We start from the raw sequence: 21,698 nt of genomic DNA on the forward strand, positions 1-21,698 counted from the left end.
GAGACAGTTCACGCTAACAGAGTGTGGCTGCCCCATGGTCATCTAGTGAAGGTCACGACCAAGCAAAGATTATAATTCAGGACTCCCCCAATTGAAGTCCTGCGCTCCATTCACTACATACGCCAGCAAACTGCTCTTGTGTAGGGCTAAAGCCCTTTTTGTTGAACAATATTATTTGCAGATGTTATGCCTCTGTATCAGACATCTGTATATCAGATGAATTAGATAAATGAATTCCTGTTTCAGCACAGTCAAAACAAGTTGAGGTATATTTGAAGTTTATATCATTACTGCCAGTTCAAATTCAGGTGACGCACAAATGGTGCATCAGTGGAAGAACATTTGCTTGGCATGCAGAAGGTCCCTGGTTCAATCCCCAGCATCTCCAGTTAAAGGCAAGTAGGTGATGTGAAAGACCTCTGCCTGAGACCCTGGAGAGCCGCTGCCAGTCTGAGTAGACAGTACTTTGATGGACCAGGGGTCTGATTCAGTATAAGGCAGCTTCATGTGTAGATGGTGTTATTTGTCATTTCTTTTATGCACGGGAGGTTTTGCCTTCGATTTGCCGCTCTCTAGTTGCGCATTTTCCCCACCCAAATTCTCAAAACTCTGCATGGGGGCTTATCGTTGAGTTTTGAGAATTCAGATGGGGAAAATGTGCATCTAGAGATCGGCAAAACTTCCCATGCATAAATGGCCAGAAGGCCATACAGCAGAGACCACGCTGTTTTTGAATGACAATTGGGGTGTGTATGAATAATAGTCTGTATTCACCCCCACCCCCCAATGTCATTCACAAACAGCGTTCCTCTTGCCAATATTGGAAATGTGCTGCTGAACTGGGGAAATAAATATATGTGTAAAGTGCTGTCAAGTCGCAGCCAACTTACAGCAACCCAGTAGGGTTTTCAAGGCAAGAGAGAATGCACTTTCAATCCACTTTGAAGGTGGATTTTACTGTGTGAACTGGCAAACTGTAATGCCTGAAATCATTATATGCTATGGGAAATGTATTGGAAATGTATCCTTTGATTTGAAATATATTCTTTGTACTCAATAAAGTATATCTGCACTCATGAACATGCCACACTCAGCATATTAGAGGTGCCTTGTATAGTTACACCAAGCGCTTGCATATGTTACAGGCCTCAAGTATAAGAGGCCCACTGTTGCTCCTTAGTTAGAAGCTAATTAAAGAATCCATAGATGGCCTCAGTATGCTTGCATAAGCTGGTTTTCCAGAGATAAGAACCAGCTAGGAACCCTCTTTAGGGTTAGCCTTGGCAGCTGCCAGGGTCCAAGATAAGAAGAACTGCAGTGATTTAGGATCAAATAGAGAAGCACCTGGGAATATGGGTCTTCACTGCTCATTAGTGAGAATGAGATCACCATTTCTATGTAACGCCTCCGAATCTCTAACAGGGTATTCAAATCCTTAAATATCTATTATTGGTTCTATGTATTGACGCCATGTATTTCGTCTTTTGTACCTCCCATTGCCAAAGATTACATCCGTGCTTGCACTCCTTTGATGTGTGTGTGAACTGCCCTGCGCATTTGGGGCAATTTTCACCCGGCGTGTCTATTGGGCCTAATGAACAAACTGCTTTGAACCATCAGCTTCCTACTGTGTTATTGCCATTGGGAATGGAGACAATAATACAGGCTTGTCAAAACTTGCACACGGCTGGTGGATTGAAAGTGCATTATTTGGGCTGTGTGAAAGCGCCCCCTCAGAGGTGTTTTGCCAGGGCCTTCCTTTACATATCATATATATATATATTTTCTTAATCCTGTGGGAAACCATACAACGAGAGCGTGATGTGCCTGAGCCCGTGCTGGGCGCAAACTGACTACTTTTTCTACCCAGCGCCCACGAGGCCCCCTCCTTTCCCGCCAGGAGCCTCCGTGGCCGTTAAACGGCTGCCCGGGGAAAGCGCGCGCGCGCGCCCTGGGGTTTCCCGCCAACCGCCGCGGAGGCGCTGCACCGTTTGCAGCTCCCGCTGCAACGGCGTGAAGTCCCTGATAGCAACCGCTTGTTTATTGATTGAACAAAAGCCTTGCAGAGCCTGGCTGACCGTGCCCGCCTTGGCTGAGAAAAAAACCCCACCGAGTTTATTTGCTTTATTTGCAAGCACGTGTGCGCGTAGGGTTGCAGCCGGGCGCTCGCTGTTCAGCTCTGCGCTTGCAAACCCCACATCCCGAGCGGGGGGAGGGATTCCGTAGCTGCCCCTGGTGGCAGATAGAGGGAAAGCTGGGCGGGTTTAGGGGAAGGGGCTGTGGCTCGGTGCGGGGGCGAAGTGGGGTTTGCATCCGAGCAGTAGCCGCGAATAGCCCCTCTCCTCCCTGAACGCGTGCACTCCCCTCTTCAAGCCCTCCAAGCTGGCAGCCATCCCCACCTCCTGGGGCAGGGGGTTCCACGATTTAGCCAGGCCTTGTGTGAAGGAATACTCCCTTTTATCCGTTTTGAATTTCTCACCCTCCAGCTTCGGCAGATCCTGGCCTTCAGCAATCGTTTGCAGGCGGATCTTGCCATTTCGCACTGCAAAAGCCCAGCTGCAAAGTGCATTGAAGGTGGATTGTGAAGGGCCCATGGAAATGCCCCAGCATTCATACATACACCTGTACCAATAAGCACAACCCCCACCCCCTTCCATTCACTTTAGTGACTGGAAGCAGAAACACACACACACCACCATCCATTGCAACTACTCTCAAGGACAGAACTTTCCCCCCCTCCTTTCCCCGCTCTTGAATGCAAAGGAACCCGCTGACTGCTGAATATTACAATGCTGAACAAAGCATGGCTGTAAACTCATATGTTTGAGAATGTATCTATTGCTGCTCGACGTAATAGCCTAAAAGTTATAAAGCTAACTGCTTGCCTCTTGGGCGTGTGCATCAGTCTCCCGCCTGTGTTTGGGTCGGAGCCTGTGCATCCAGCTCCTATTCTTTGGCCAAATAAAAGAGCTGCTAGTTATCCAACCTCCTCCTCTTGTTGTGCCTCAACTATCTGAGAACCCCAATTAAGACAACTGAGAGGAGGTAGGGTGAACTCCACAGCTTTCTTTTATTGTGTGTGTGTGTGAAGTGCCGTCAAGTCGCAGCCGACTTATGGCGACCCCTTTTTGGGGTTTTCATGGCAAGAGACTAACAGAGGTGGTTGGTTCTTGTAGATTATCCGGGCTGTGTGACTGTGGTCTTGGTATTTTCTTTCCTGATGTTTCGCCAGCAGCTGTGGCCAGCATCTTCAGAGGAGTAACACTGAAGGACAGTGTCTCTCAGTGTCAAGTGTGTAGGAAGAGTAATATATAGTCAGAAAGGGGTTGGGTTTGAGCTGAATCATTGTCCTGCAAAAAGTATCCAAGGTAATGTGCTAACCATTGTCCTGTAAGTATCAAGATAATGTGCTAATGAGGGTGTGGTATGTTAATATGGAACCATTGTATCCTAAACTGATCTGTTAATGTGTGAAATCCAAAGCTAATCTGCATGGCTATTGTGGACTGTAGTCTTTGTTAGTCTGGAGGTTTTCAGGACAGGAAGCCAAACCTAACAGAGGTGGTTTGCCAGTGCCTTCCTCTGCACAGCAACCCTGGTATTCCTTGGTGGTCTCCCATCCAAATACTAACCAGGGCTGACCCTGCTTAGCTTCTGAGATCTGACGAGATCAGGCTAGCCTGGGCCCATCCAGGTCAGGGCTTTCTTTTATTACTGGCCAGAAAATAACAGGAAGCTGGGTGCGCACAACCCACGGCCAAGAGATCGAGAGAATGTGTCACACCCGGAAATAGGCAGGATCAACGTTGACAGACTTCCAACAATCACGTTACAAATAAAGATACAATTTCTGATCAGCCTGTAATTATGTCATTGCTCGCATTGTTATTCTACCGGGGTTGTGTGTGTGTTAAGTGCCGTCAAGTCGCTTCCGACTCATGCCGACCCTATGAATGGGTTACATACTGCAAAGATCAGCATTTCTAATGTGCAACCCTGGCTGCAGCTTGTCAGTTTCACTAGTAGGTTGCAGATTGTGCTTTTTTTCAGATAAGAGATAAGGAGGAGCTCTCCTTGGAGAGGAGAGATAGAGCGGGCTATGTGTGTGTGTGTGTAAGCACTTCGGTGCAGGAAAGGAAGCGGGGGTTGGAGGGGCTTCTGCTTTCAGGTACTGAAGTTACAAGGGAGAAGTGTTTTTTTTCATATGCACATCACTCTCAATTGCCTTTCATTGGACTCTATCTGTGATAATTGGGTCACAACAATTGTGTGCGTGTTAAGTGCCGTCAAGTCGCTTCCGACTCATGGCAACCCTATGAATCAAAGTCCTCCAAAATGTCCTGTCTTTGACAGCCTTGCTCAGATCTTGCAAATTGAGGGCTGTGGCTTCCTTTATAGAGTCAAATCCACCTCTTCTTGGGTCTTCCTCTTTTCCTGCTGCCCTCCACTTTTCCTAGCATGATTGTCTTTTCCAGTGACTCTTGTCGTCTCACAATGTGACCAAAATACGACAGCCTCAGTTTAATCGTTTTAGCTTCTAGGGTCAGTTCAGGCTTGATTTGATCTAGAACCCACAACAATGGGAAGTGCCTTATTCGGCATGTGTGAAAGCCCCCGGGGGTTCCTGCTCAGCATCTCTCCCTTTTTTGAATAAAGCAAAACAGCCACCACTCAGGAAGGAGCCCCTCTGAGCAAAGCCAGAAGTGGCGGCAATGCTGCAACGTCAAAAAGAGATGCATCTGGGCAGGGCCGGATTTTGGTTTGATGAGGCCCTAAGCTATTGAAAGTAAGGGGGCCCTTTATATGTCCAGCTGTCCTTTGTCAACAACAAATTGTCGCTGTTTTTTGTGTGAATATATGCTATGGTAATTTATGGGCCTAATAGGTATCTAAAGCCATTTGCACATAACAAAAGATGTATTTTATCAAAGTAATTGTTGAACTGAATAAAATTAAGAAGTATATTAATAGTGAAATAATTATTAAGCTCTAACTTAAAATGATTTTTTATTCATAACAAACTTAATAATGCAAACACATTGGCATTCGGCAAAAACAAAAGTTCCTTTAGAAACACAATTTGCAAAGACTCATAATGTAGGCACCCTAGATATAGAAATGAGTGAAGTGCCCTGGTTGTCTTATAGAGTCCAATGAAGACAACTAGGAGGAGGTTAAAAAGAGCAACAGTTCTTTATTTAGCTAAACACAGACCTGGGGGTGAAATAACCCACAAATAAGATGCAGAGTTACTCACCCGAGAAACAAAGGAAAGTCATTTATGCATTCGCACGGAGCAGGCCCATGGCTGCTGACAAGCAGATTGATACACAAAAGCACCAATGCAAATTAAGTGTCTACTTCACTCTAATTAGCATAGCCATAGATATTGGCCGAAGGCTGTCTCTAAGCAAGTGCTAGGTCTTGTGATCTTAGTAACTAGAAACCACATACCTAAGGATGAAGTAGTAGAAAAGGGCAAGAGTCCAGTAGCACCTTAAAGACTTAACAAGGATATTTTCTGGTAGGGTATGAGCTTTCGTGAGCCAGCGAGCTGTGGCTCACGAAAGCTCATACCCTACCAGAAAATATTGTTAGTCTTTAAGGTGCTACTGGACTCTTGCCCTTTTCTACTACTGCAGACAGAATAACACGGCTACCCACTGTGAATTATCTAAAGGTGAAGGTAATTCAGAGCTCTCTACTGGTGAGAGGCCGTACCAAGCACAGAGAGCATGATTTGTTGGTTCACGGCTCCCGGGTGCCAACTTCCCAAAGCTTCCATGTGTGTGCGTATGAATACATAGTGTTCTAAACCACCCCTTATATTACATGAGCAAGCCAGTGATATTTTAGGGAGCAGGCTAGCAGGCGAGGCCCATTACTTACATCATAGGAGCCTGCGTGTGTGTCAAGCGCCGTCAAGTCGCTTCCGACTCACGGCGACCCTATGAATGAAAGTCCTCCAAAATGTCCTATCTTTGACAGCCTTGCTCAGGTCCTGCAAATTGCATTATTAAGTTTAAAAGGGCAAGAGTCCAGTAGCACCTTAAAGACTAACAAAAATATTTTCTGGTAGGGTATGAGCTTTCGTGAGCCACAGCTCACTTCTTCAGATACAGCTAGAATGTGAATCGCATCGGTCTTTAAGTAGAGGAACAGTATGTAAATGTGAATAGCAGGCTTGATTGGATTAGGTGTGATATGCAAAAGAATTATTAAGTTTGTTATGAATAGGAGCCTACACAACACAACACACTGTTGCTGTATGCAGGTTTTATTTTATTTCGTTTTTTTATTTTATATTTTGGAAATGCACATCGAGTTTGTTTTTTCCCCCTTTAAATTTTTTTGGGGTCGCTTATACGTCAATCCGGCATTGCATCCGGGGACGGAGGAGAGAAACAGGAGGCGGCTCTCTCCGCAAGCCCGGGCAGCAGCAGCAGCAGCAGCTGCAACCCTCCCACCTCTCTCCCCCGCTTCGCTCCGGATTGGGCGATGGCGCAAGGCCGGCTGTCGCGAGAGGGAAGGAACAGGTAACGTGCAAATGGTGCGGGGAAGAGCGGCTCTGCAGCGGCTTTGGCTGACCTCCCTCCCCCGCTCGTAGGAACTGCAACTTCTCCCCGGGGAGACCCTCTCCCTGGGACTCTACCCAGCTCGGGGGTTGGATGCGGGGTGGGCCTGCTGGAGAGGCAACCTCCGGGCCGGGCCTTCTGCCTTCTCTCTGGCCACGGATGCCTGGGAGGTTTTGCCTTGGGGTTGCCCGTCGGTAGATGCACATTTCTCTCCACCCCCCCGCCCATGCAAAATCTCCAAAATGAGCCCCCCGTGCAGAGTTTTGGGAATCCCGATGGGGGGGATGTGCAGCTAGAGAGCGGCAAATCCCAGGCGAAACCTTTGCAGAAATGGCCTCTTTCCCCCCCTTTCTGTTTTCGGGATTTGGTGCTTTGCTTTTGATGCCTCTCCTGCTGCCGTTTAAGGTAAAGGCAAAGGTCCCCCTGTGCAAGCACCGGGTCATTCCTGACCCATGGGGTGACGTCACATCCTGACATTTCCAAGGCAGACACATTGTGCTATTTCTGTTGCTGTTTTATTATCTTTAAAATTTCATTGCTACTATTTCAATTGCTGTTTTACTGGTCTAGTATTCTTCATTCCATCTATTTCATTGTTTTTTTTAAAAAAAAATAGTCTATGACATGTTACTGACACTTTTTACTCTTGTAAAGGTAGTTCCCTGTGCAAGCACCAGGTCCTTCCTGACCCATGGGGTGACGTCACATCCTGATATTTCCAAGGCAGACGCATTGTGCTATTTCTGTTGCTGTTTTATTATCTTTAAAATTTCATTGCTACTATTTCAATTGCTGTTTTACTGGTCTGGTATTCTTCATTCCATCTATTTCATTGATTTTTAAAAAAAATAGTCTATGACATGTTACTGACACTTTTTACTCTTGTAAAGGTAGTCCCCTGTGCAAGCACCAGGTCCTTCCTGACCCATGGGGTGACGTCACATCCTGATGTTTACTAGGCAGACTATGTTTATGGGGTGGTTTGCCACTGCCTTCCCCAGTCATCTTCCCTTTACCCCCAGCAAGCTGGGTACTCATTTCACCGACCCGGCAGGATGGAAGGCTGAGTCAACCTGCTGCCATTTGGCAGTGGATAAATAAGGGCGGAGCGGGTGGTGGATTTATGGGGCGGGGGAAAAGGGAAATCGCCCCCCTCCTTTGACCCAGCAGGTTGCAGGGGGAGTGTCGGCCTTTTATGTCTCGTTTGGATCCTCCTGGGCACTGTCGCCCTTGTAGGAGCAAGCATTTTGCTCAGGGAGGCTTATAGTGCCATGCTAAGCGTGTATACTCAGGAGTAAGGCCCAGTGGAAGGGGCTTATCCTCCTGGGCACTGTCTGGGCACTCCCAATGCGACTTACTCCTGTCAAAGATAGGACATTTTGGAGGACTTTCATTCATAGGGTCGCCATGAGTCGGAAGCGACTTGACGGCACTTAACACACACACATGCTTAGGATGGCACTATAAGCCTCTCTGAGCCTAATGTTTGCTCCTGCAAGAAAGACAATGTGTCCAGGAGGATAAGTGATAATAGTGAAATTGTGGAACTCCCTGCCCCAGGGTGCGGCGATGGCTGCCAACTTGGAAGGCTTTAAGGGGAGAGTGGACATGTTCATGGAGGAGAGGGCTATTCATCGCTACTACTTAAATTGGATACTAGTCATGATGCACACCTATTCTTTCCAGGATCAGAGGAGCATGCCGAATATATTGGGTGCTGTGAAATAGGCAAGATGATGCTGCGGCAGTCGTCTTGTTTGTGGGCTTCCTAGACTTGATGGTCCTTGGTCTGATCCAGCACGGCTTTTCTTATGTTCTTATGTTTAGCATTGTAGCCTTACTTGTGTGAGGAAACATAGGGTTGAGTTGCAGGTCTGCATATCATGCCCACCCTGCCCTATTTACACTATTGCAAACTGAATAGTTGTGGGTTTATTTTATTTATTTGTTTATTTATTAGATTTATAACCCGTCCTCTCCAGCCAAGGCCAGGCTCAGGGCAGGTTTCTTCATTACGCCCAGCCACATCGGTTTCTCGCCCCTTCTCTATTTGCCTCTTGCTTTGAAAACGCCAGGGGGTTTGCCATAAGTTGGCTGCTGCAACCACCGCTTTTTGCTTTGCCATTCTGTCTGATGAAGAGTTTTGATGAACTCCCAAAAACTTGACTCTCGCCTTTGTTGCTTTCTAATTCATCCTGTTATTTTAAGGTACAGTCTGGAGTATCTCGGCTCGCCCATCCTCGTGAAAATGTGTGTAGCCAAAGTCCTAATTATGCATGTTGAAAACTCCCACTGAATTGATTCTGCAAACTGACATTTATATTTATGTTTACACATGGATACATGTCTCATGATTGAACACTGAATATGAGTGCTAGGACTCTCAGTCCTGTTTTCTGAACTTGATATTATACTTTTTTTTAAGTGCAGTGGCGCATAGTTGGACGGAGGTTGCAGTAGCTAAAGCCTGTCTCGCAACTGAGGCAAAAACATCCTATTTTTTTCTTGCTTTTTTAGAAAATTACCCCCTTCCCAAATGGCTGGGCTTCTTTGTTTGTTATGATGCCCAGATATTGCGATACCAACCTACTCAGCTGTACCAGTTGCGTCGTGTTTCATGTGCCCTTGCCATCAGAACGAGGTTACCTCCATATTTTAAAAAGAGTTCTAAATTCAATTTTTATGATTATTACAGGTTTTAAATTACAACACTCCAGTCAATTATGCTAGTGGCAAATGCAATGGAAGACGGCCAAAGTAAAGAGGTGGAGGATATTCTTCGACTTAATGTTGGAGGTTGTATGTATACTGCTAGGCGTCAATCTTTATGCCGTTTTAAGGAGTCAATGCTAGCATCCATGTTCAGCGGGCGGTTTCCTCTAAAAATGGATGACTCAGGTAAACAAGATGCATGACCCCTAAATAAAAATTTGAATAACTTATTTTAGATAGCAAATCAAGAATGTGGAGTTATTTTTCCATTTCAAAACCTTTGTGGTTGTTATGCTCCTTATTACATATGCTTGTTTTTAATGTTATCCGTCTTTGTTTTAATTGTTTTCATGGGAAACACATTTCTGGCTGCAACATCTTTGGTTTGCGACCAGTTTGGATGAAATGCTCAGGGATTATATCTCTTTCCCAAGGGATTATCCCTACCAAATATCAGAGACATGGGAAGAAAGGGCCCTAGTTTTATAGGCAATTAAAGTTAACATGACATCTAGAAACTGCTTTTCTAAATTGCCATGAAATGTGTTGGGACATTTGCACCTAAGAGGATTCTCACATGGCAGAATTGGTAGAGCAGCCATGAAGGAGCTAGAAAAGATTCTTAAGTGTAAGGATATGTCACTGGCAACCAAGATCAAGTTAATTCATGCCATCGTATTCCCTATTACTACGTATGGGTGTGAAAGCTGGACAATGAAGAAAGCTGACAGGAATAAAAGAGATTCCTTTGAAATGTGGTGTTGGAGGAGAGGGTTACGGATACCGTGGACTACCAAAAAACAACAACAAATCAGTGGGTTATAGATCGAATCAAGCCTGAACTGACTGTAGAAGCTAAATTGACTAACCTGTGTCGTACTTTGGTCACATTATGAGAAAACAAGAGTTACTGGAAAAGACAAATCAAGCTAGGAAATGTTGAAGGCAAAAGGAAAAGAAGACGATCCAACAAGGGATAGATTGACTTTATAAAGGAAGTCCCGGTCCTCAATTTGCAAGATCTGAGCAAGGCTGTTAAAGATAGGCGGTTTTGGAGGACATTGGTTCATAGGGTCACCCTGAGTTGGAAGCAACTTGATGGCACTTAACACAGAGAGAGAATTGGTAGAGGCTGGCATTTGGCACCCTTAGAAGGCAGGTGGTGTTACGGAGGATTGAGAGGGATTGGTTGGCTACAATTAGAAGGCAGGTAGTAGACACTGGCTTGTGTTTATTACTATCTAGCAGATTTAAAATGCCCAAGTTCGACACTCATGGTAATGCAGTGCCTGCCATGATTAATGGGCAAATATGAGTATGAATGAGGAGAAAAACCCATCTTCAGTGTTGGGTTTGCCTTTTGATAGTAACATTTCTCCAGTATTTTATTTCACTAAATGCATGCTTATTAAAGAAGGCATACTGGGATACTTTATTGTGATGAATAGATTTCTTAGAGATGATTAACTTTTCCCAAAACAAATTTTTACTATTTTTACTTGCATTTTCAAACTATTTTTACTTGCATTTTCAGGAGCATGCCTTATTGATCGAGACGGCAACCTCTTTAAATACCTCCTAGATTACCTTCACGGTGATCTTCGGATTCCAGAAGATGAGCAAACCCGAATTGCATTGCAGGAAGAAGCTGATTACTTTGGCATTCCTTACCCTTATAATCTCGCTGACCACTTGGCCAACGAAATGGAGACGTATTCTTTAAGGTCAAACACCGAGCTTAAAAAGGTCTTGGAATTTTCTTGTGGCCCTTGATGTCTGGGGAGTGGTTGTCATAGCTGCTGATCGTGGGATCTGTAGGACGCGCAGAGAGAGGGTGTGCCTGGTAGCCAGTGTGAGACGACTGTTTACAGGACTGAAGCAAATGTAATGGTCCTTTAGAACTGTAGCCCTGCTTTCAGTCCAGTGGTGCAAGAAAAATTCTGGACATATTTGATCATCCCAAAATCATCACACTGTTAAAAAGAATGTGGTTTACTCTGCTGTCTCCATCACATTTACAGTGCATTCCTAAGGAGAGTTACTCCAGTCATAAGCCCATTCATTTCAACGGGCTTAGACTGGAGCAACTCTCCTTAGGAATGCACTGTTATAATTGTATGTATATAGTAACCATGTATTGTCTCCTCCCCATCCCCCTGTGTAGGTCAGACAGTTTGCACAACAAGGCCACCTGTGGTTATGATATGTTTCTGCAAACCCAGGAGAAACCCCAGATTTGCAGAAAAATTGAAAAGTCCCCCCTGTAAAGGTAGTCCCCTGTACAAGCACCGGGTCATTCCTGACCCATGGGGTGACATCACATCCTGACATTTACTAGGCAGACTAGGTTTATGGGGTGGTTTGCCATTGCCTTCCCCAGTCGTCTACACTTTACCCGTAGGGGGCGAAAAACCCTCCAAAACAGTAGCAATAACGTCTGCACATACATGGATGTCATGAAAAAATTAAAACTCTGTGGCATTTTGGGTTGCCAGAGCACCCCCAAATGGTGTGTAAAATCTAGTAAAAACAAACGGTGAGGTTGGAGGGGGCAGGAGATCAGGCCAGGTGGGTGACTGAGGAGAGTTGGAGAAAATGCACCGGAGAGGTAGTAGACCTTGACGGAAGGAGAATGGTGAGTTGGAGCTGGAATAAGAGGGGGAGATGCAGGGGCCAGCAGGGAGGGAATCGGACTGAGATTTTGCCTCTCCAGGATTCCTTGACACCCCCCCCCCCCGAAAAAGAGTTATTGCTTTCTATCTTAGTACCTGCAGGTAATTTTGAACACGTAAATAATCCGTTGAGTAACATAATGTGTGACATGCTGTTACAATATGAAATTATGGTGTTTCATTTCTTTTGTGTTTTCTTTTTCTTTTTTGCAGGTGCTAATAGGTTTTTGTGACTCTTATGGCTTAATATGCATTAAACCTACTGTTTGGGTCCTACACTATCTCAGCACTTCTGGAGCCAGCTGCGAGAGTCTAATAATTGGTGTTTATGCCACAAAAGCTGATGGAATGGCTGCAGTTGAAAAACAACTGGAAGGGCGAATTCATAGTAAAAACATTTATAAGAGGTGGGAGAAACTTCACAGCCATGTGATTGCATTAAAGTGTGGTGGTTAAGATGATTCGGTTTTGAGAACTGTGTGGTTTCTTTCTGGAGGAGACTGTCTGATGTGTAAATACCTGTGTGCATCTTGCTTTCGGAGCTCTTGCTTTCGTGCAGCTTTAGATTCAGTGACTTATATATTCTGGTCTTTAACTCATTGTGAGTAAAAGTGGTGGTCTAGAAAAACTATTTCCAGATAGTGTATTTAATAACAGTTGTACCTGAACGTGCTGCACTTAAAGGTCCATTTAGAAATTTCTGAGAGAACACTCAAAAGTGTTAGTGCACCAAAGGCCAGCTCATTTTGATTTATTTTGTACTTTGTGTATATTTTTCAAGGTGGTTGGGTGGGAGTGTTGATTTTCTCCCCCCCCCCAAAAAAAAAGAAGTGAAAGGAAAGTTAAATTACTTACATTTACACTCCACAAACATTTAATGTTTTTATGTTAAATCATTTATGGTTTTAACATGTTGTTATCTGCTCTGAGCCCGGCCTGGCCGGGAACAAGGCTATAAATTTAAATTAATAATAATAATTTAAGCCAACGTTTTTTCTTAAAATCAATGGTTTGGAATCCCTCGGCAAAGCTTTTCTGTCCCCCCCCCATGCTTGCTGATCCAGGGAAGGGTTGGTCCCAGGACAGCAGGACCCATATATTTCTGGCTTTGGATGCTGCAGAAGGAAGGGGGAAGGGAATAAAATTGCCAATGTTGAAGGAAGAGAGGCGAATATAAGCTTTGGGGGAAGGGGAACACGAGAAAGATCTGTGACCTTTGTGGCCGTGGATCCTAGGATCCAGCTCAGTCGCTGCAATTGAGTGTACCACTAGATATGTGTGGGGTTTTTTTTGTCCTATTGAAAGCTCAGATTAAGCATGTCACAGACACTTAAACAAATCCCAGCGTCCTTACAATTAACTTTGGCAGAGGAATCTGTGCATTGCATTGCAAATCTCATTTAATTTAGAAAAAATTCTTTTTTATTACTGCAGTGGAACTGTCGTAGACATCCGCCTCAAACACACACTCAGTGTGGTACACCAGTTACACCAGCAGTAAAGCTACCATATACTATACCAGTTGCAGTGTCCTTGAGTAGAGAATACTGATACCCATTTAAAACATTAAGATTTTAGAGCAGATTTTTAAAAAAATAATGTAAAATAACGTATTTTTTTCTTTTTCTACAATATTTATCTAGAGAGGCTGGGAATAATGTGCAATACATCTGGAGCTATTATTCAGTGGCCGAGTTGAATAAGATGATGGATGCATTTGAAGCATGGGAAGGGCAAGGTACAGACAATTTAAATAATATTTTCAGTAAAAAAAATTGGTTTTATGTATTTTATTTTATTTATTTTATTTATATGGTAAGCTGCTTTGAGGAAGAAAGGCGGCTAATAAATGTTTTAAATAAATTAAGATAAATGTTAAAATGGGAGATATTTATATTTACTCTTCAGATGCATGAAGATCAGAAATAACCACTGTGCCCATAGCTAGTCGGGACATCTTGAGCTTGGCAAAATACTAGGTTATGGAGCAACTTATTTATTTAAAACACCCTGCCTTGTTAGGCTCTGTTAATGGCTTATAACAAGTATGTTAAAGAACCATACAAGATCTCTCACCCATGATTTGTCCTGGTGGCATTGGGAGCAGAATATAGCCTGGGTAAATCCAAGCTACTGGACCCTTAATATTACTTGGTCTCAAATTCCAGCTGTTTCTTGGTGCAGACTAACCTCACAACTCACCTGTGTATTGCAACCCACTTTGGGGTCCTGACCTACCATTTGAGAACTGTCAGACTGATCCAGCTGGCAAACCTGGAATGCCCGAGGCTGTCATGTATTTTTGGCGGGAGATTTGTCTAGAATAATTTGGCCTTCTGTGTATAACGTGTGACAGTTTAAGCTTTACTGTGTTTTTTTTTGCTCCCTGAGGAAGGGTTCTGGGAATTATTTTTTTAAAAATTGTAAACTCATACCAGCTGAGTTGGTTATTTGTTTCCTGTTTTACGGAACCAGTATGGCCCCATTAATCCAAGAAAGTTCTTTTTTATGGGAGGAGTGCTTTAAGCGTAGTTCTGTAAGTAGGGAAAACAATTCTGGGTGGAGAGCCCTAAGGAGGAGATCCACCAGACATGGTATTCTGTGGGAATGGCTGAAAGAAACGTGTCTAGAATGGTGATTTTTGTAAATAAATTGATTATTTATCTGTCTTGGATGTTGTGAAAGAATGCCTTTTGAATTACAGGAGTGAGTTACTGGCGAGTTCCGCAGGAACTGATAGAATGCTGGACTCTGGAGGAGCGTCCTATAAAAGGAAGCCTGCAAAACATGTCTCCCGTCCCTAAACGGTACATCTTCCTAATCAGTGATTACGGTTATGATGAACAGAGGCTGCTTTAAAAAAATACCAGCTACTCAAGGATTCTTCTTTCTTGTTCCTGTGGTTGTCACTATTCCATAGTCCCTCGTGTTGTTTTTTTCCAGGCATACGGTCTCCCTAGGGACCATTTCACAGTTAAAGCCAGCTTTAAACCCTGTACATTTGGTGTTGGATTTCAAAGTAGTTTGTGTCTCTCCATTTTCTATAGATACGTTCAGTAGAAACATCCAAGCGGCAGCCTTTCTACCTTGTGCTGTCTATGACAAACTGTGCCAAACATATTTGGTTCACACCAGTATGTTTCCCTATAGTTATGATTAATGGTGGAATGTATGAATAGTTTTTCCTGCTCCACTTTTAAACAGTTATTGAGACATACAAACTATTGCATGTAAAGGCAAGTGTGGGGTACATGCTCAATTGTATCTGAATTATGGTATGTGCGGTATTACTCAAAGTACTGGATTTGTTACAGTGAATGTCTGCTTTTATTTACAGGCGGTTAATAGACTATAGCGAAGAGGAAGACGTCTCTGAGGTCAGCAGAACTGGTCGAAAGCACATTCAGTTTTCAGGTCCCTCAACGAGTACCAGTATCAAAGTTAAAAACTCTGCTTCCTTAAAGATAGCAGCATGTCGTGCATCTTCTCGGTCCCAAGTGACTCTTAAACGACCCTCCAGGGACAGTTTGTTACCACGCAAAGTCGTAACGAAAACGCCACCTTCAGAATCCGTATCATTGACTAAAAATGCTCAGGCGTCACTTAGGAGTGCTGAGAATGGGACAGTCGGTGAAAAAGCTTTGAAGGCCCCGTCACCCAAGAAACCCGCAACCAGTCGTGTGATAAAACTCAAGCGGACTCCACTTCGCAAAACGTCCGAGCAGCAAATTCCAGCTGTTGCAGTTGCCTCCAATTCTGCATCCCCGAGCCGTGAAGAATTTGGTTTCTCATTGGAAAGTGCTAATATTAAAAGCCATTTGCAGAGTGGCTCAGCCCAGTGATTGCGCATGGTGGTTACAGTCATGATCCTGCCAAAGGTGGATCTTCTGACCTTCTGAAAGGCAACCAGCTATGTGGTAGAGCACAGAACTCTGGACAGTGTGGAGAAAAATGGGAGGGCGAGCATTTTCACATTTTTAATGACATGTCAGAAATCTTTATCTCCCTCCCTTGTGGTGCAAAAAAGGCTTGGGTCTTTGTTTTTTTCCTTCAAATTGCTGTGCTTTTGTATTGGTGTCTTTCTTTATATAGATCAAAATGTCAATGCTGAGGCCATTTGAGAATGGAATATATCCTGGTCTGTGAGTACTCTGGGCAAAACATACAACAACAAAAACCCAACCACAACCCCTAGTTTTGTAACCCCTCATAAACTTTTAATAATTTCCTCTGCAACTTGTTACTCCTGGTATGATTTGTACTGTGTTTAAGGGTCAAGGGTAGCATCGAAGAACTGTCCATGGCAGTGAAGCCTCTGCCCCCACCATATCTCAAACTACAGAAAATCCTTCTTAGCTAATCTGTTTTACCTTCTGAGATCTCAGTGGGCAGGGCCCACACACCTTCAAGTGCAGCTTTGCACCTCAGAGCAGCCTTCTTTGAAGAGGCCAGAACAAAACAAAAGATTCCTCAAAAAGTAGAATTCCACTGCCAGTGATAACTTACTGCAGTTTTCCCACACTCCCATTAAATTTCAGGGCACGCGCACCTACGCAAAGGTACATGTGGAATTAATTCTGTAGCAGGAGAGAGTTTCCAAGGATTGCATTGATACAATTCCCACATACTCCAAAGAGATTCTGTAACTTTCCCGGGTAACTCGTTCCATCATCTGACCCTTTTTATAGTTCGGAATCTTGCTGATAGTCAACCTAAATCTTCACTGTAGCAGTTTGTATTCTCTGCTTCTTGTCATTCTTCAGTGGCCTTGTTTCTTCATCGTCTCTTTTTAAATAGCTGAAGCTCGGGCAATGGGGGAGAGGCTGTGGCTCAGTGGTAGAGCATCTGCTTGGTATGCAGAAGGTCCCAGGTTCTATCCCCGGCATCTCCAGTTAAAGGGACTAGGCAGGTAGGTGATGGGAAAGACCCCTGCCTGAGACCCTGGAGAGCTGCTGCCGGTCTGAGTAGACAGTACTGACTTTGATGGACTGAGAGACTGATTCCGTATAAGGCAGCTTCATGTGTTCACACCCCTTTGCCGCTGAGGCCGAGTTCCTTCTGACCTTCCTTTCATCCCTGTTGCTCGTTTTAGTAATCTCAGTTTTTGGTTGTGTTCAATATAACTTTCGACTTTTCCAGAATCAAATAGAGCCAGCATTGTTGCATTTTCATATAATGATCCTCTTCCTGCATCTGTTGGGTTTTCCTTGGTTTAATATTTCATAAAATAGTTCAAAGCAAAACCAGCATAACAAGAAATATGTTGAAAGGAATGTGGGGAGGGCCTTTTCAAGACCCTGAAAATGTATAGTGACCTGGAAGAGGTGGAGAGATTGCCTAACTACCTATAATTCCTCATAGGCTTCTGGTTTATATGCCTCATAATCAGCACATGGTCTTTTTATAGTATAGTGCTTGAGAATTGGTTTAGCGTATGGACTAAAATCTGTCAGCCTGGATGTCATTGTTTCAGATTTAGTTTCTGTCCTTTTTCAGCCTTAGGCTTTCTTTGGCATTATGGGGGTAATAATACTGGCCTACCTAACCGGGTGAGTTTAAAAATTGCTAGGAAGTGCCTTGAGCACTCAGGATGTAGTGTGTAATAAAGTATTAGTTGAACTAACTAAGACATGCTTGGCAAGCGCTTGAATTTGAAACGGGTACGTTCTGCCGCTCATCCGCAAGCAAGACCAATGTTGTCAACAGTCTTGATCATGATGTGAAAACTCTTGTCAGCACTCGCTGGAGAATTTATCAAGTGGGCAGATGCTAAAAGCTGCCAGTATTATGAATTTCCCATTGTGTATGTTTTGAATTAAATTGAGAATGAGTCTTTTTGTCCTCAAATACCCCGAGAGGTCACTTTGCTTTGTCCTGGGTGATCATGGATAACCTGCATTTTGTGTGTGTGTAATGTGCTGTCAAGTCGCAGCAGACTTATGGTGACCCCCATAGGGTTTTCAAGGCAAGATGTTCAGAGGTGGTTTGCCATCGCTTGCCTCCGCGTAGCAACCCTGGACTTCCTTGGTGGTCTCTCATCCAAATACTAACTAGGGCCAACCCTACTTAGCTTCTGAGGTCTTACGAAATCAGGCTAGCTTGGATAGGCATTCAGACAGATCTAACTGTGCCTCTAATATCCTCACCAGGGTTGCTTTACAAATAATGCGGTCCTGCAAATGCTGTCTTTTAAATAGCAAATTAAAACTTTTTAAAAAGAGGTAGGCTTAGGTTAACTTTAAAAAGCTTTGTGCTTTTTGACTTGCCACTCTTTTTAAGGCTGTGGTGATTGTGCTCTTTGCTTAAGAGTTTTTTAAAAGAAGTACACCAGTGTTATGTTTCACGCAACAGCATGATCTGTGTAGATGTCCTCTTACTAAACAACCTCGTATAACAAAAGTCTATGAGCCTGACCCTGAGGGGATATTCTTTTTTAAATGGTTTACTCCAAGCTTAAAGGCTACTAATAAAGATTTAGTATGAGAAAATTATTTGCGTATGACCAAGCACGGGTTAGTCAGCCTGAATGAAGTTACCCTTCATCTGGAAATGCGATTAATATAACTATAATTACATTAGCTGCCCGTGGAATTGGAAACGAATGATTATTTCATGTGATGGCCAGGCACATGGCCGCTTTCAAATTTGTAGCACGATGTACTCTTTCTCCCCCTCTCCGGAAGATGCGGAAATGTTCAAGTCCAGAGAAATCGGTAAGGTCGGGTCAATTTGTCATGCTTATCACCATTTTCAAAATGAGCTTCATGCCACTCCCATCAACCTGAGTAGTCCATTCTTATTTCCATGATGACTGACCACTGATACAAAGAAGAAAAACAGTGAGGCTGGAGGAAAGAGGAATTGGTTTTTATATGCTGACTTTCTCTACCACTTAAGGGAGAATCAAACCGGCCTACAACCGCCTTCCCTTCCCCTCCCCACAACAGACACCCTGTGAGCTAGGTGGGGCTGAGAGAATTCTGAGACAACTGTGACTGGCACAAGGTCACCCAGCTGGCTTCATGTGTAGGAGTGGGGAAACGAATCCAGTTGACCAGATTAGTGTCCACTGCTCATGTGGAGGAGTGGGGAATCAAACCCGGTTCTCCAGATCAGAGAAACGAGGGCAAAGTTGTGGTTTCCTTGCAGCAGCTGGAGTAAAACACATCTAGGTAAGGAAAGGAAAGGAAGTGCAGGATCGCAGGCATTTTTTTGGGAGAGGCTGTGGCTCAGTGGTTGAGCATCTGCTTGGCATGCAGAAGGTCCCAGGTTCAATCCCTGGCATCTCCAGTTAAAGGAACCAGGCAAGTAAGTGACGTGAAAGACCTCTACCTGAGACCCTGGAGAGCCACTGCCAGTCTGAGTAGACAATACTGACTTTGATGGACCAAGGGAGAGCCGGTGTGGTGTAGTGGCTAAGAGCAGTGGTTTGGACTCTGATCTGGAGAACCGGGTTCGATTCCCCACCTCTCCTACACATGAGCAGCAGAGGCTAATCTGGTGAAGTGGATTTGTTTCCCCACTCCTACACACGAAGCCAGCTGGGTGACCTTGGGCCAGTCACACACACTCAGCCCCACTCAGCCTCACAGGGTGTCTGTTGTGGGGAGGGGAAGGGAAGGTGATTGTAAGCCACTTTGATTATTCCTTAAGTGGTAGAGAAAGTCGGCATATAAAAATCAACTCTTCTTTGATTCAGTATAAGGCAGCTTCATGTGTTCATTAATTGCCCTTTGCTCAGAACAAGGCCATTTCCCAGGTCTGCAGCGTTACTATTGGAAGTCATGTCCGATGCTTTTTTCAGTATGGGTTAGCCTGATTGGTACATGACGGAGGACGTAGTCCAAGGACTTAGATGTGGCCTATCGTGGATTGATGTTTGAAGTTGTTTAACTAGAGATTGAATCTAGGACCTTAGGCACAGAAGAGACACGACGAATCCCTGAACAAAGCTCTACCAATTATACCAACATCCACTGCCTTCTCAGATGACCATGCCTTCTATTTATGTCCAGTTCAACAAAGAGAAGCAACAGTTTTGTGTGACTTGAAGAGGATTTGTGGGGAAATGTCTTCCAGCTGGTCCTGAGATTGGGGAAGAGACTTGTGTTGTTCTGCTTTTCACTTCCTCTACGCCCCAGTGTAAGTGAAGGAATGCCCTGCCTCTCTCTTGAGCACTTAATGTGCCAGAAGATACAGGGGTGGTTATGGGAGGGGAGAGGGGTCACAACCACAAGGCTAAATTTGGGGGTGACTTTCACTGAACAACAAGGTCTTTTGTATTGGGGGGAGCAGCTTTTGCAGAAGTAACGCTGAAGATAGGTGATAGTTTTGTGCAATATAAAACACTAGATTTTGTAAAATAATTTTTTATTTTATAAAAAGGAACAACTTTTCCAAAGCACAGTTACCAAACCATTTAAACTTAGCTCATTTTAAACTGTGAATCTGGGTCTTTGCATGTGCTTAGAAGAAGAAGAGTTGGTTTTTATATGCCAACGTTCTCTACCACTTAACGAAGAATCAAACCGGCTTGCAATCACCTTCCCTTCCCCACAACAGACACCTTGTGAGGTAGGTGGGGCTGAGAGAGAGTTCAGAGAGAGCTGTGACTAGCCCAGGGTCACCCAGCAGGCTTCATGTGGAGGAGTGGGGAATCAAACCTGGTTCTCCAGATTAGAGTCCACCGCTCTTAACTACTATACTACGCTGGCTTAGGTACTTCTTAAATTTTGTAGTGTCGTAACGTTAGCTCTACAGAACACCTCAACTGCAGTGAGCTTAAATACATTTGTGGGTGGAAAGTGTGGTCAAGTTGCAGCTGATTTTTGGTGACCCTGCAGGTTTTCAAGGCAAGAGACTAACAGAGGGGGTTTGCCATTGCCTGCCTCTGCAACACAACCCTGGACTTCTTTGGTGGTCTTGCATCAAAGTACTAACAAAAGCGAACCCTGCTTAGCTTCCGAGATCTGACGAAACTGGGCTAGCCTGGGCCATCCAGGGCAGGGCAAATACATTTAACTCACTTGAATGAGTTAGAAATATTTATGCCTATTCAAATCAACTCCACTTCTGGCCAACAGAACTTTTAAACAGGGAAAGGCCCCCTGCAGCAACCAATTACTTGCATCTGTTAGTAAAACATCTCCAATTTTTAATCTGAAAAAAATGAATCCAATTCACAGAAAAGGAAGTCACAAGGCTAGAAAACTGGACTGCATTAACTGTAAATTCCAAATTCAAAAGCAAACATGGTCTTTATGACCAATGTTGAAGATCACTTGGGCTATAAAATGAGGTCACATCAAACCAAACTTAAGATGATCTGTACTAATAATTCAGGGTCCATATACTGTGGACAGAGAGTTGAGAAGAGTTTCTGTATGCACATAAGTATTTTGACTGCAGGCCGACAACATAGATGTCTCGGTATTTTCCCTTCTAATACTGACTGATAAATGACAAACTGGACAGCAACAACTACAATTATATCTACATCGACATCCTCCTGCTGCTTAAGTTTTGAACACCAATTTGATCGATCTGCTAAGATCTGGCTAGCTAAAAGTCGCATCGTTATGACAAAAAGTAAATTTGAGTACGCTGAGGAAAGGCTTCAAAATATGAAACAAGATACGGCAGATTATTATGGTTTAAAGAAAATAAAATCAGCTTGGTTTACATGATTGTATATTTTTCAAAAGCTTTTTTTTGCGAGCGTTGCTGGGGGGAGAGGGAA

The 21,698-nt window shown here is 44.0% G+C and overlaps 1 protein-coding gene across 1 annotated transcript; it reads left to right on the top strand.

The window, feature by feature from the left end:
* The first annotated feature begins 9,299 nt into the window (after window positions 1-9,299).
* KCTD18 (potassium channel tetramerization domain containing 18) lies at window positions 9,300-15,801 on the top strand. The gene is made up of 6 exons (XM_056861223.1): window positions 9,300-9,473; window positions 10,822-11,033; window positions 12,173-12,366; window positions 13,603-13,697; window positions 14,664-14,766; window positions 15,297-15,801. Exons 1-6 carry the CDS (start codon window positions 9,317-9,319, stop codon window positions 15,799-15,801), a joined length of 1,266 nt encoding a protein of 421 aa, XP_056717201.1. The 5' UTR covers window positions 9,300-9,316.
* Window positions 15,802-21,698: the final 5,897 nt, after the last annotated feature.

This window comes from Euleptes europaea, chromosome 15 (assembly GCF_029931775.1).
Source record: "Euleptes europaea isolate rEulEur1 chromosome 15, rEulEur1.hap1, whole genome shotgun sequence".
Taxonomy (NCBI): Eukaryota; Metazoa; Chordata; class Lepidosauria; order Squamata; family Sphaerodactylidae; genus Euleptes; species Euleptes europaea.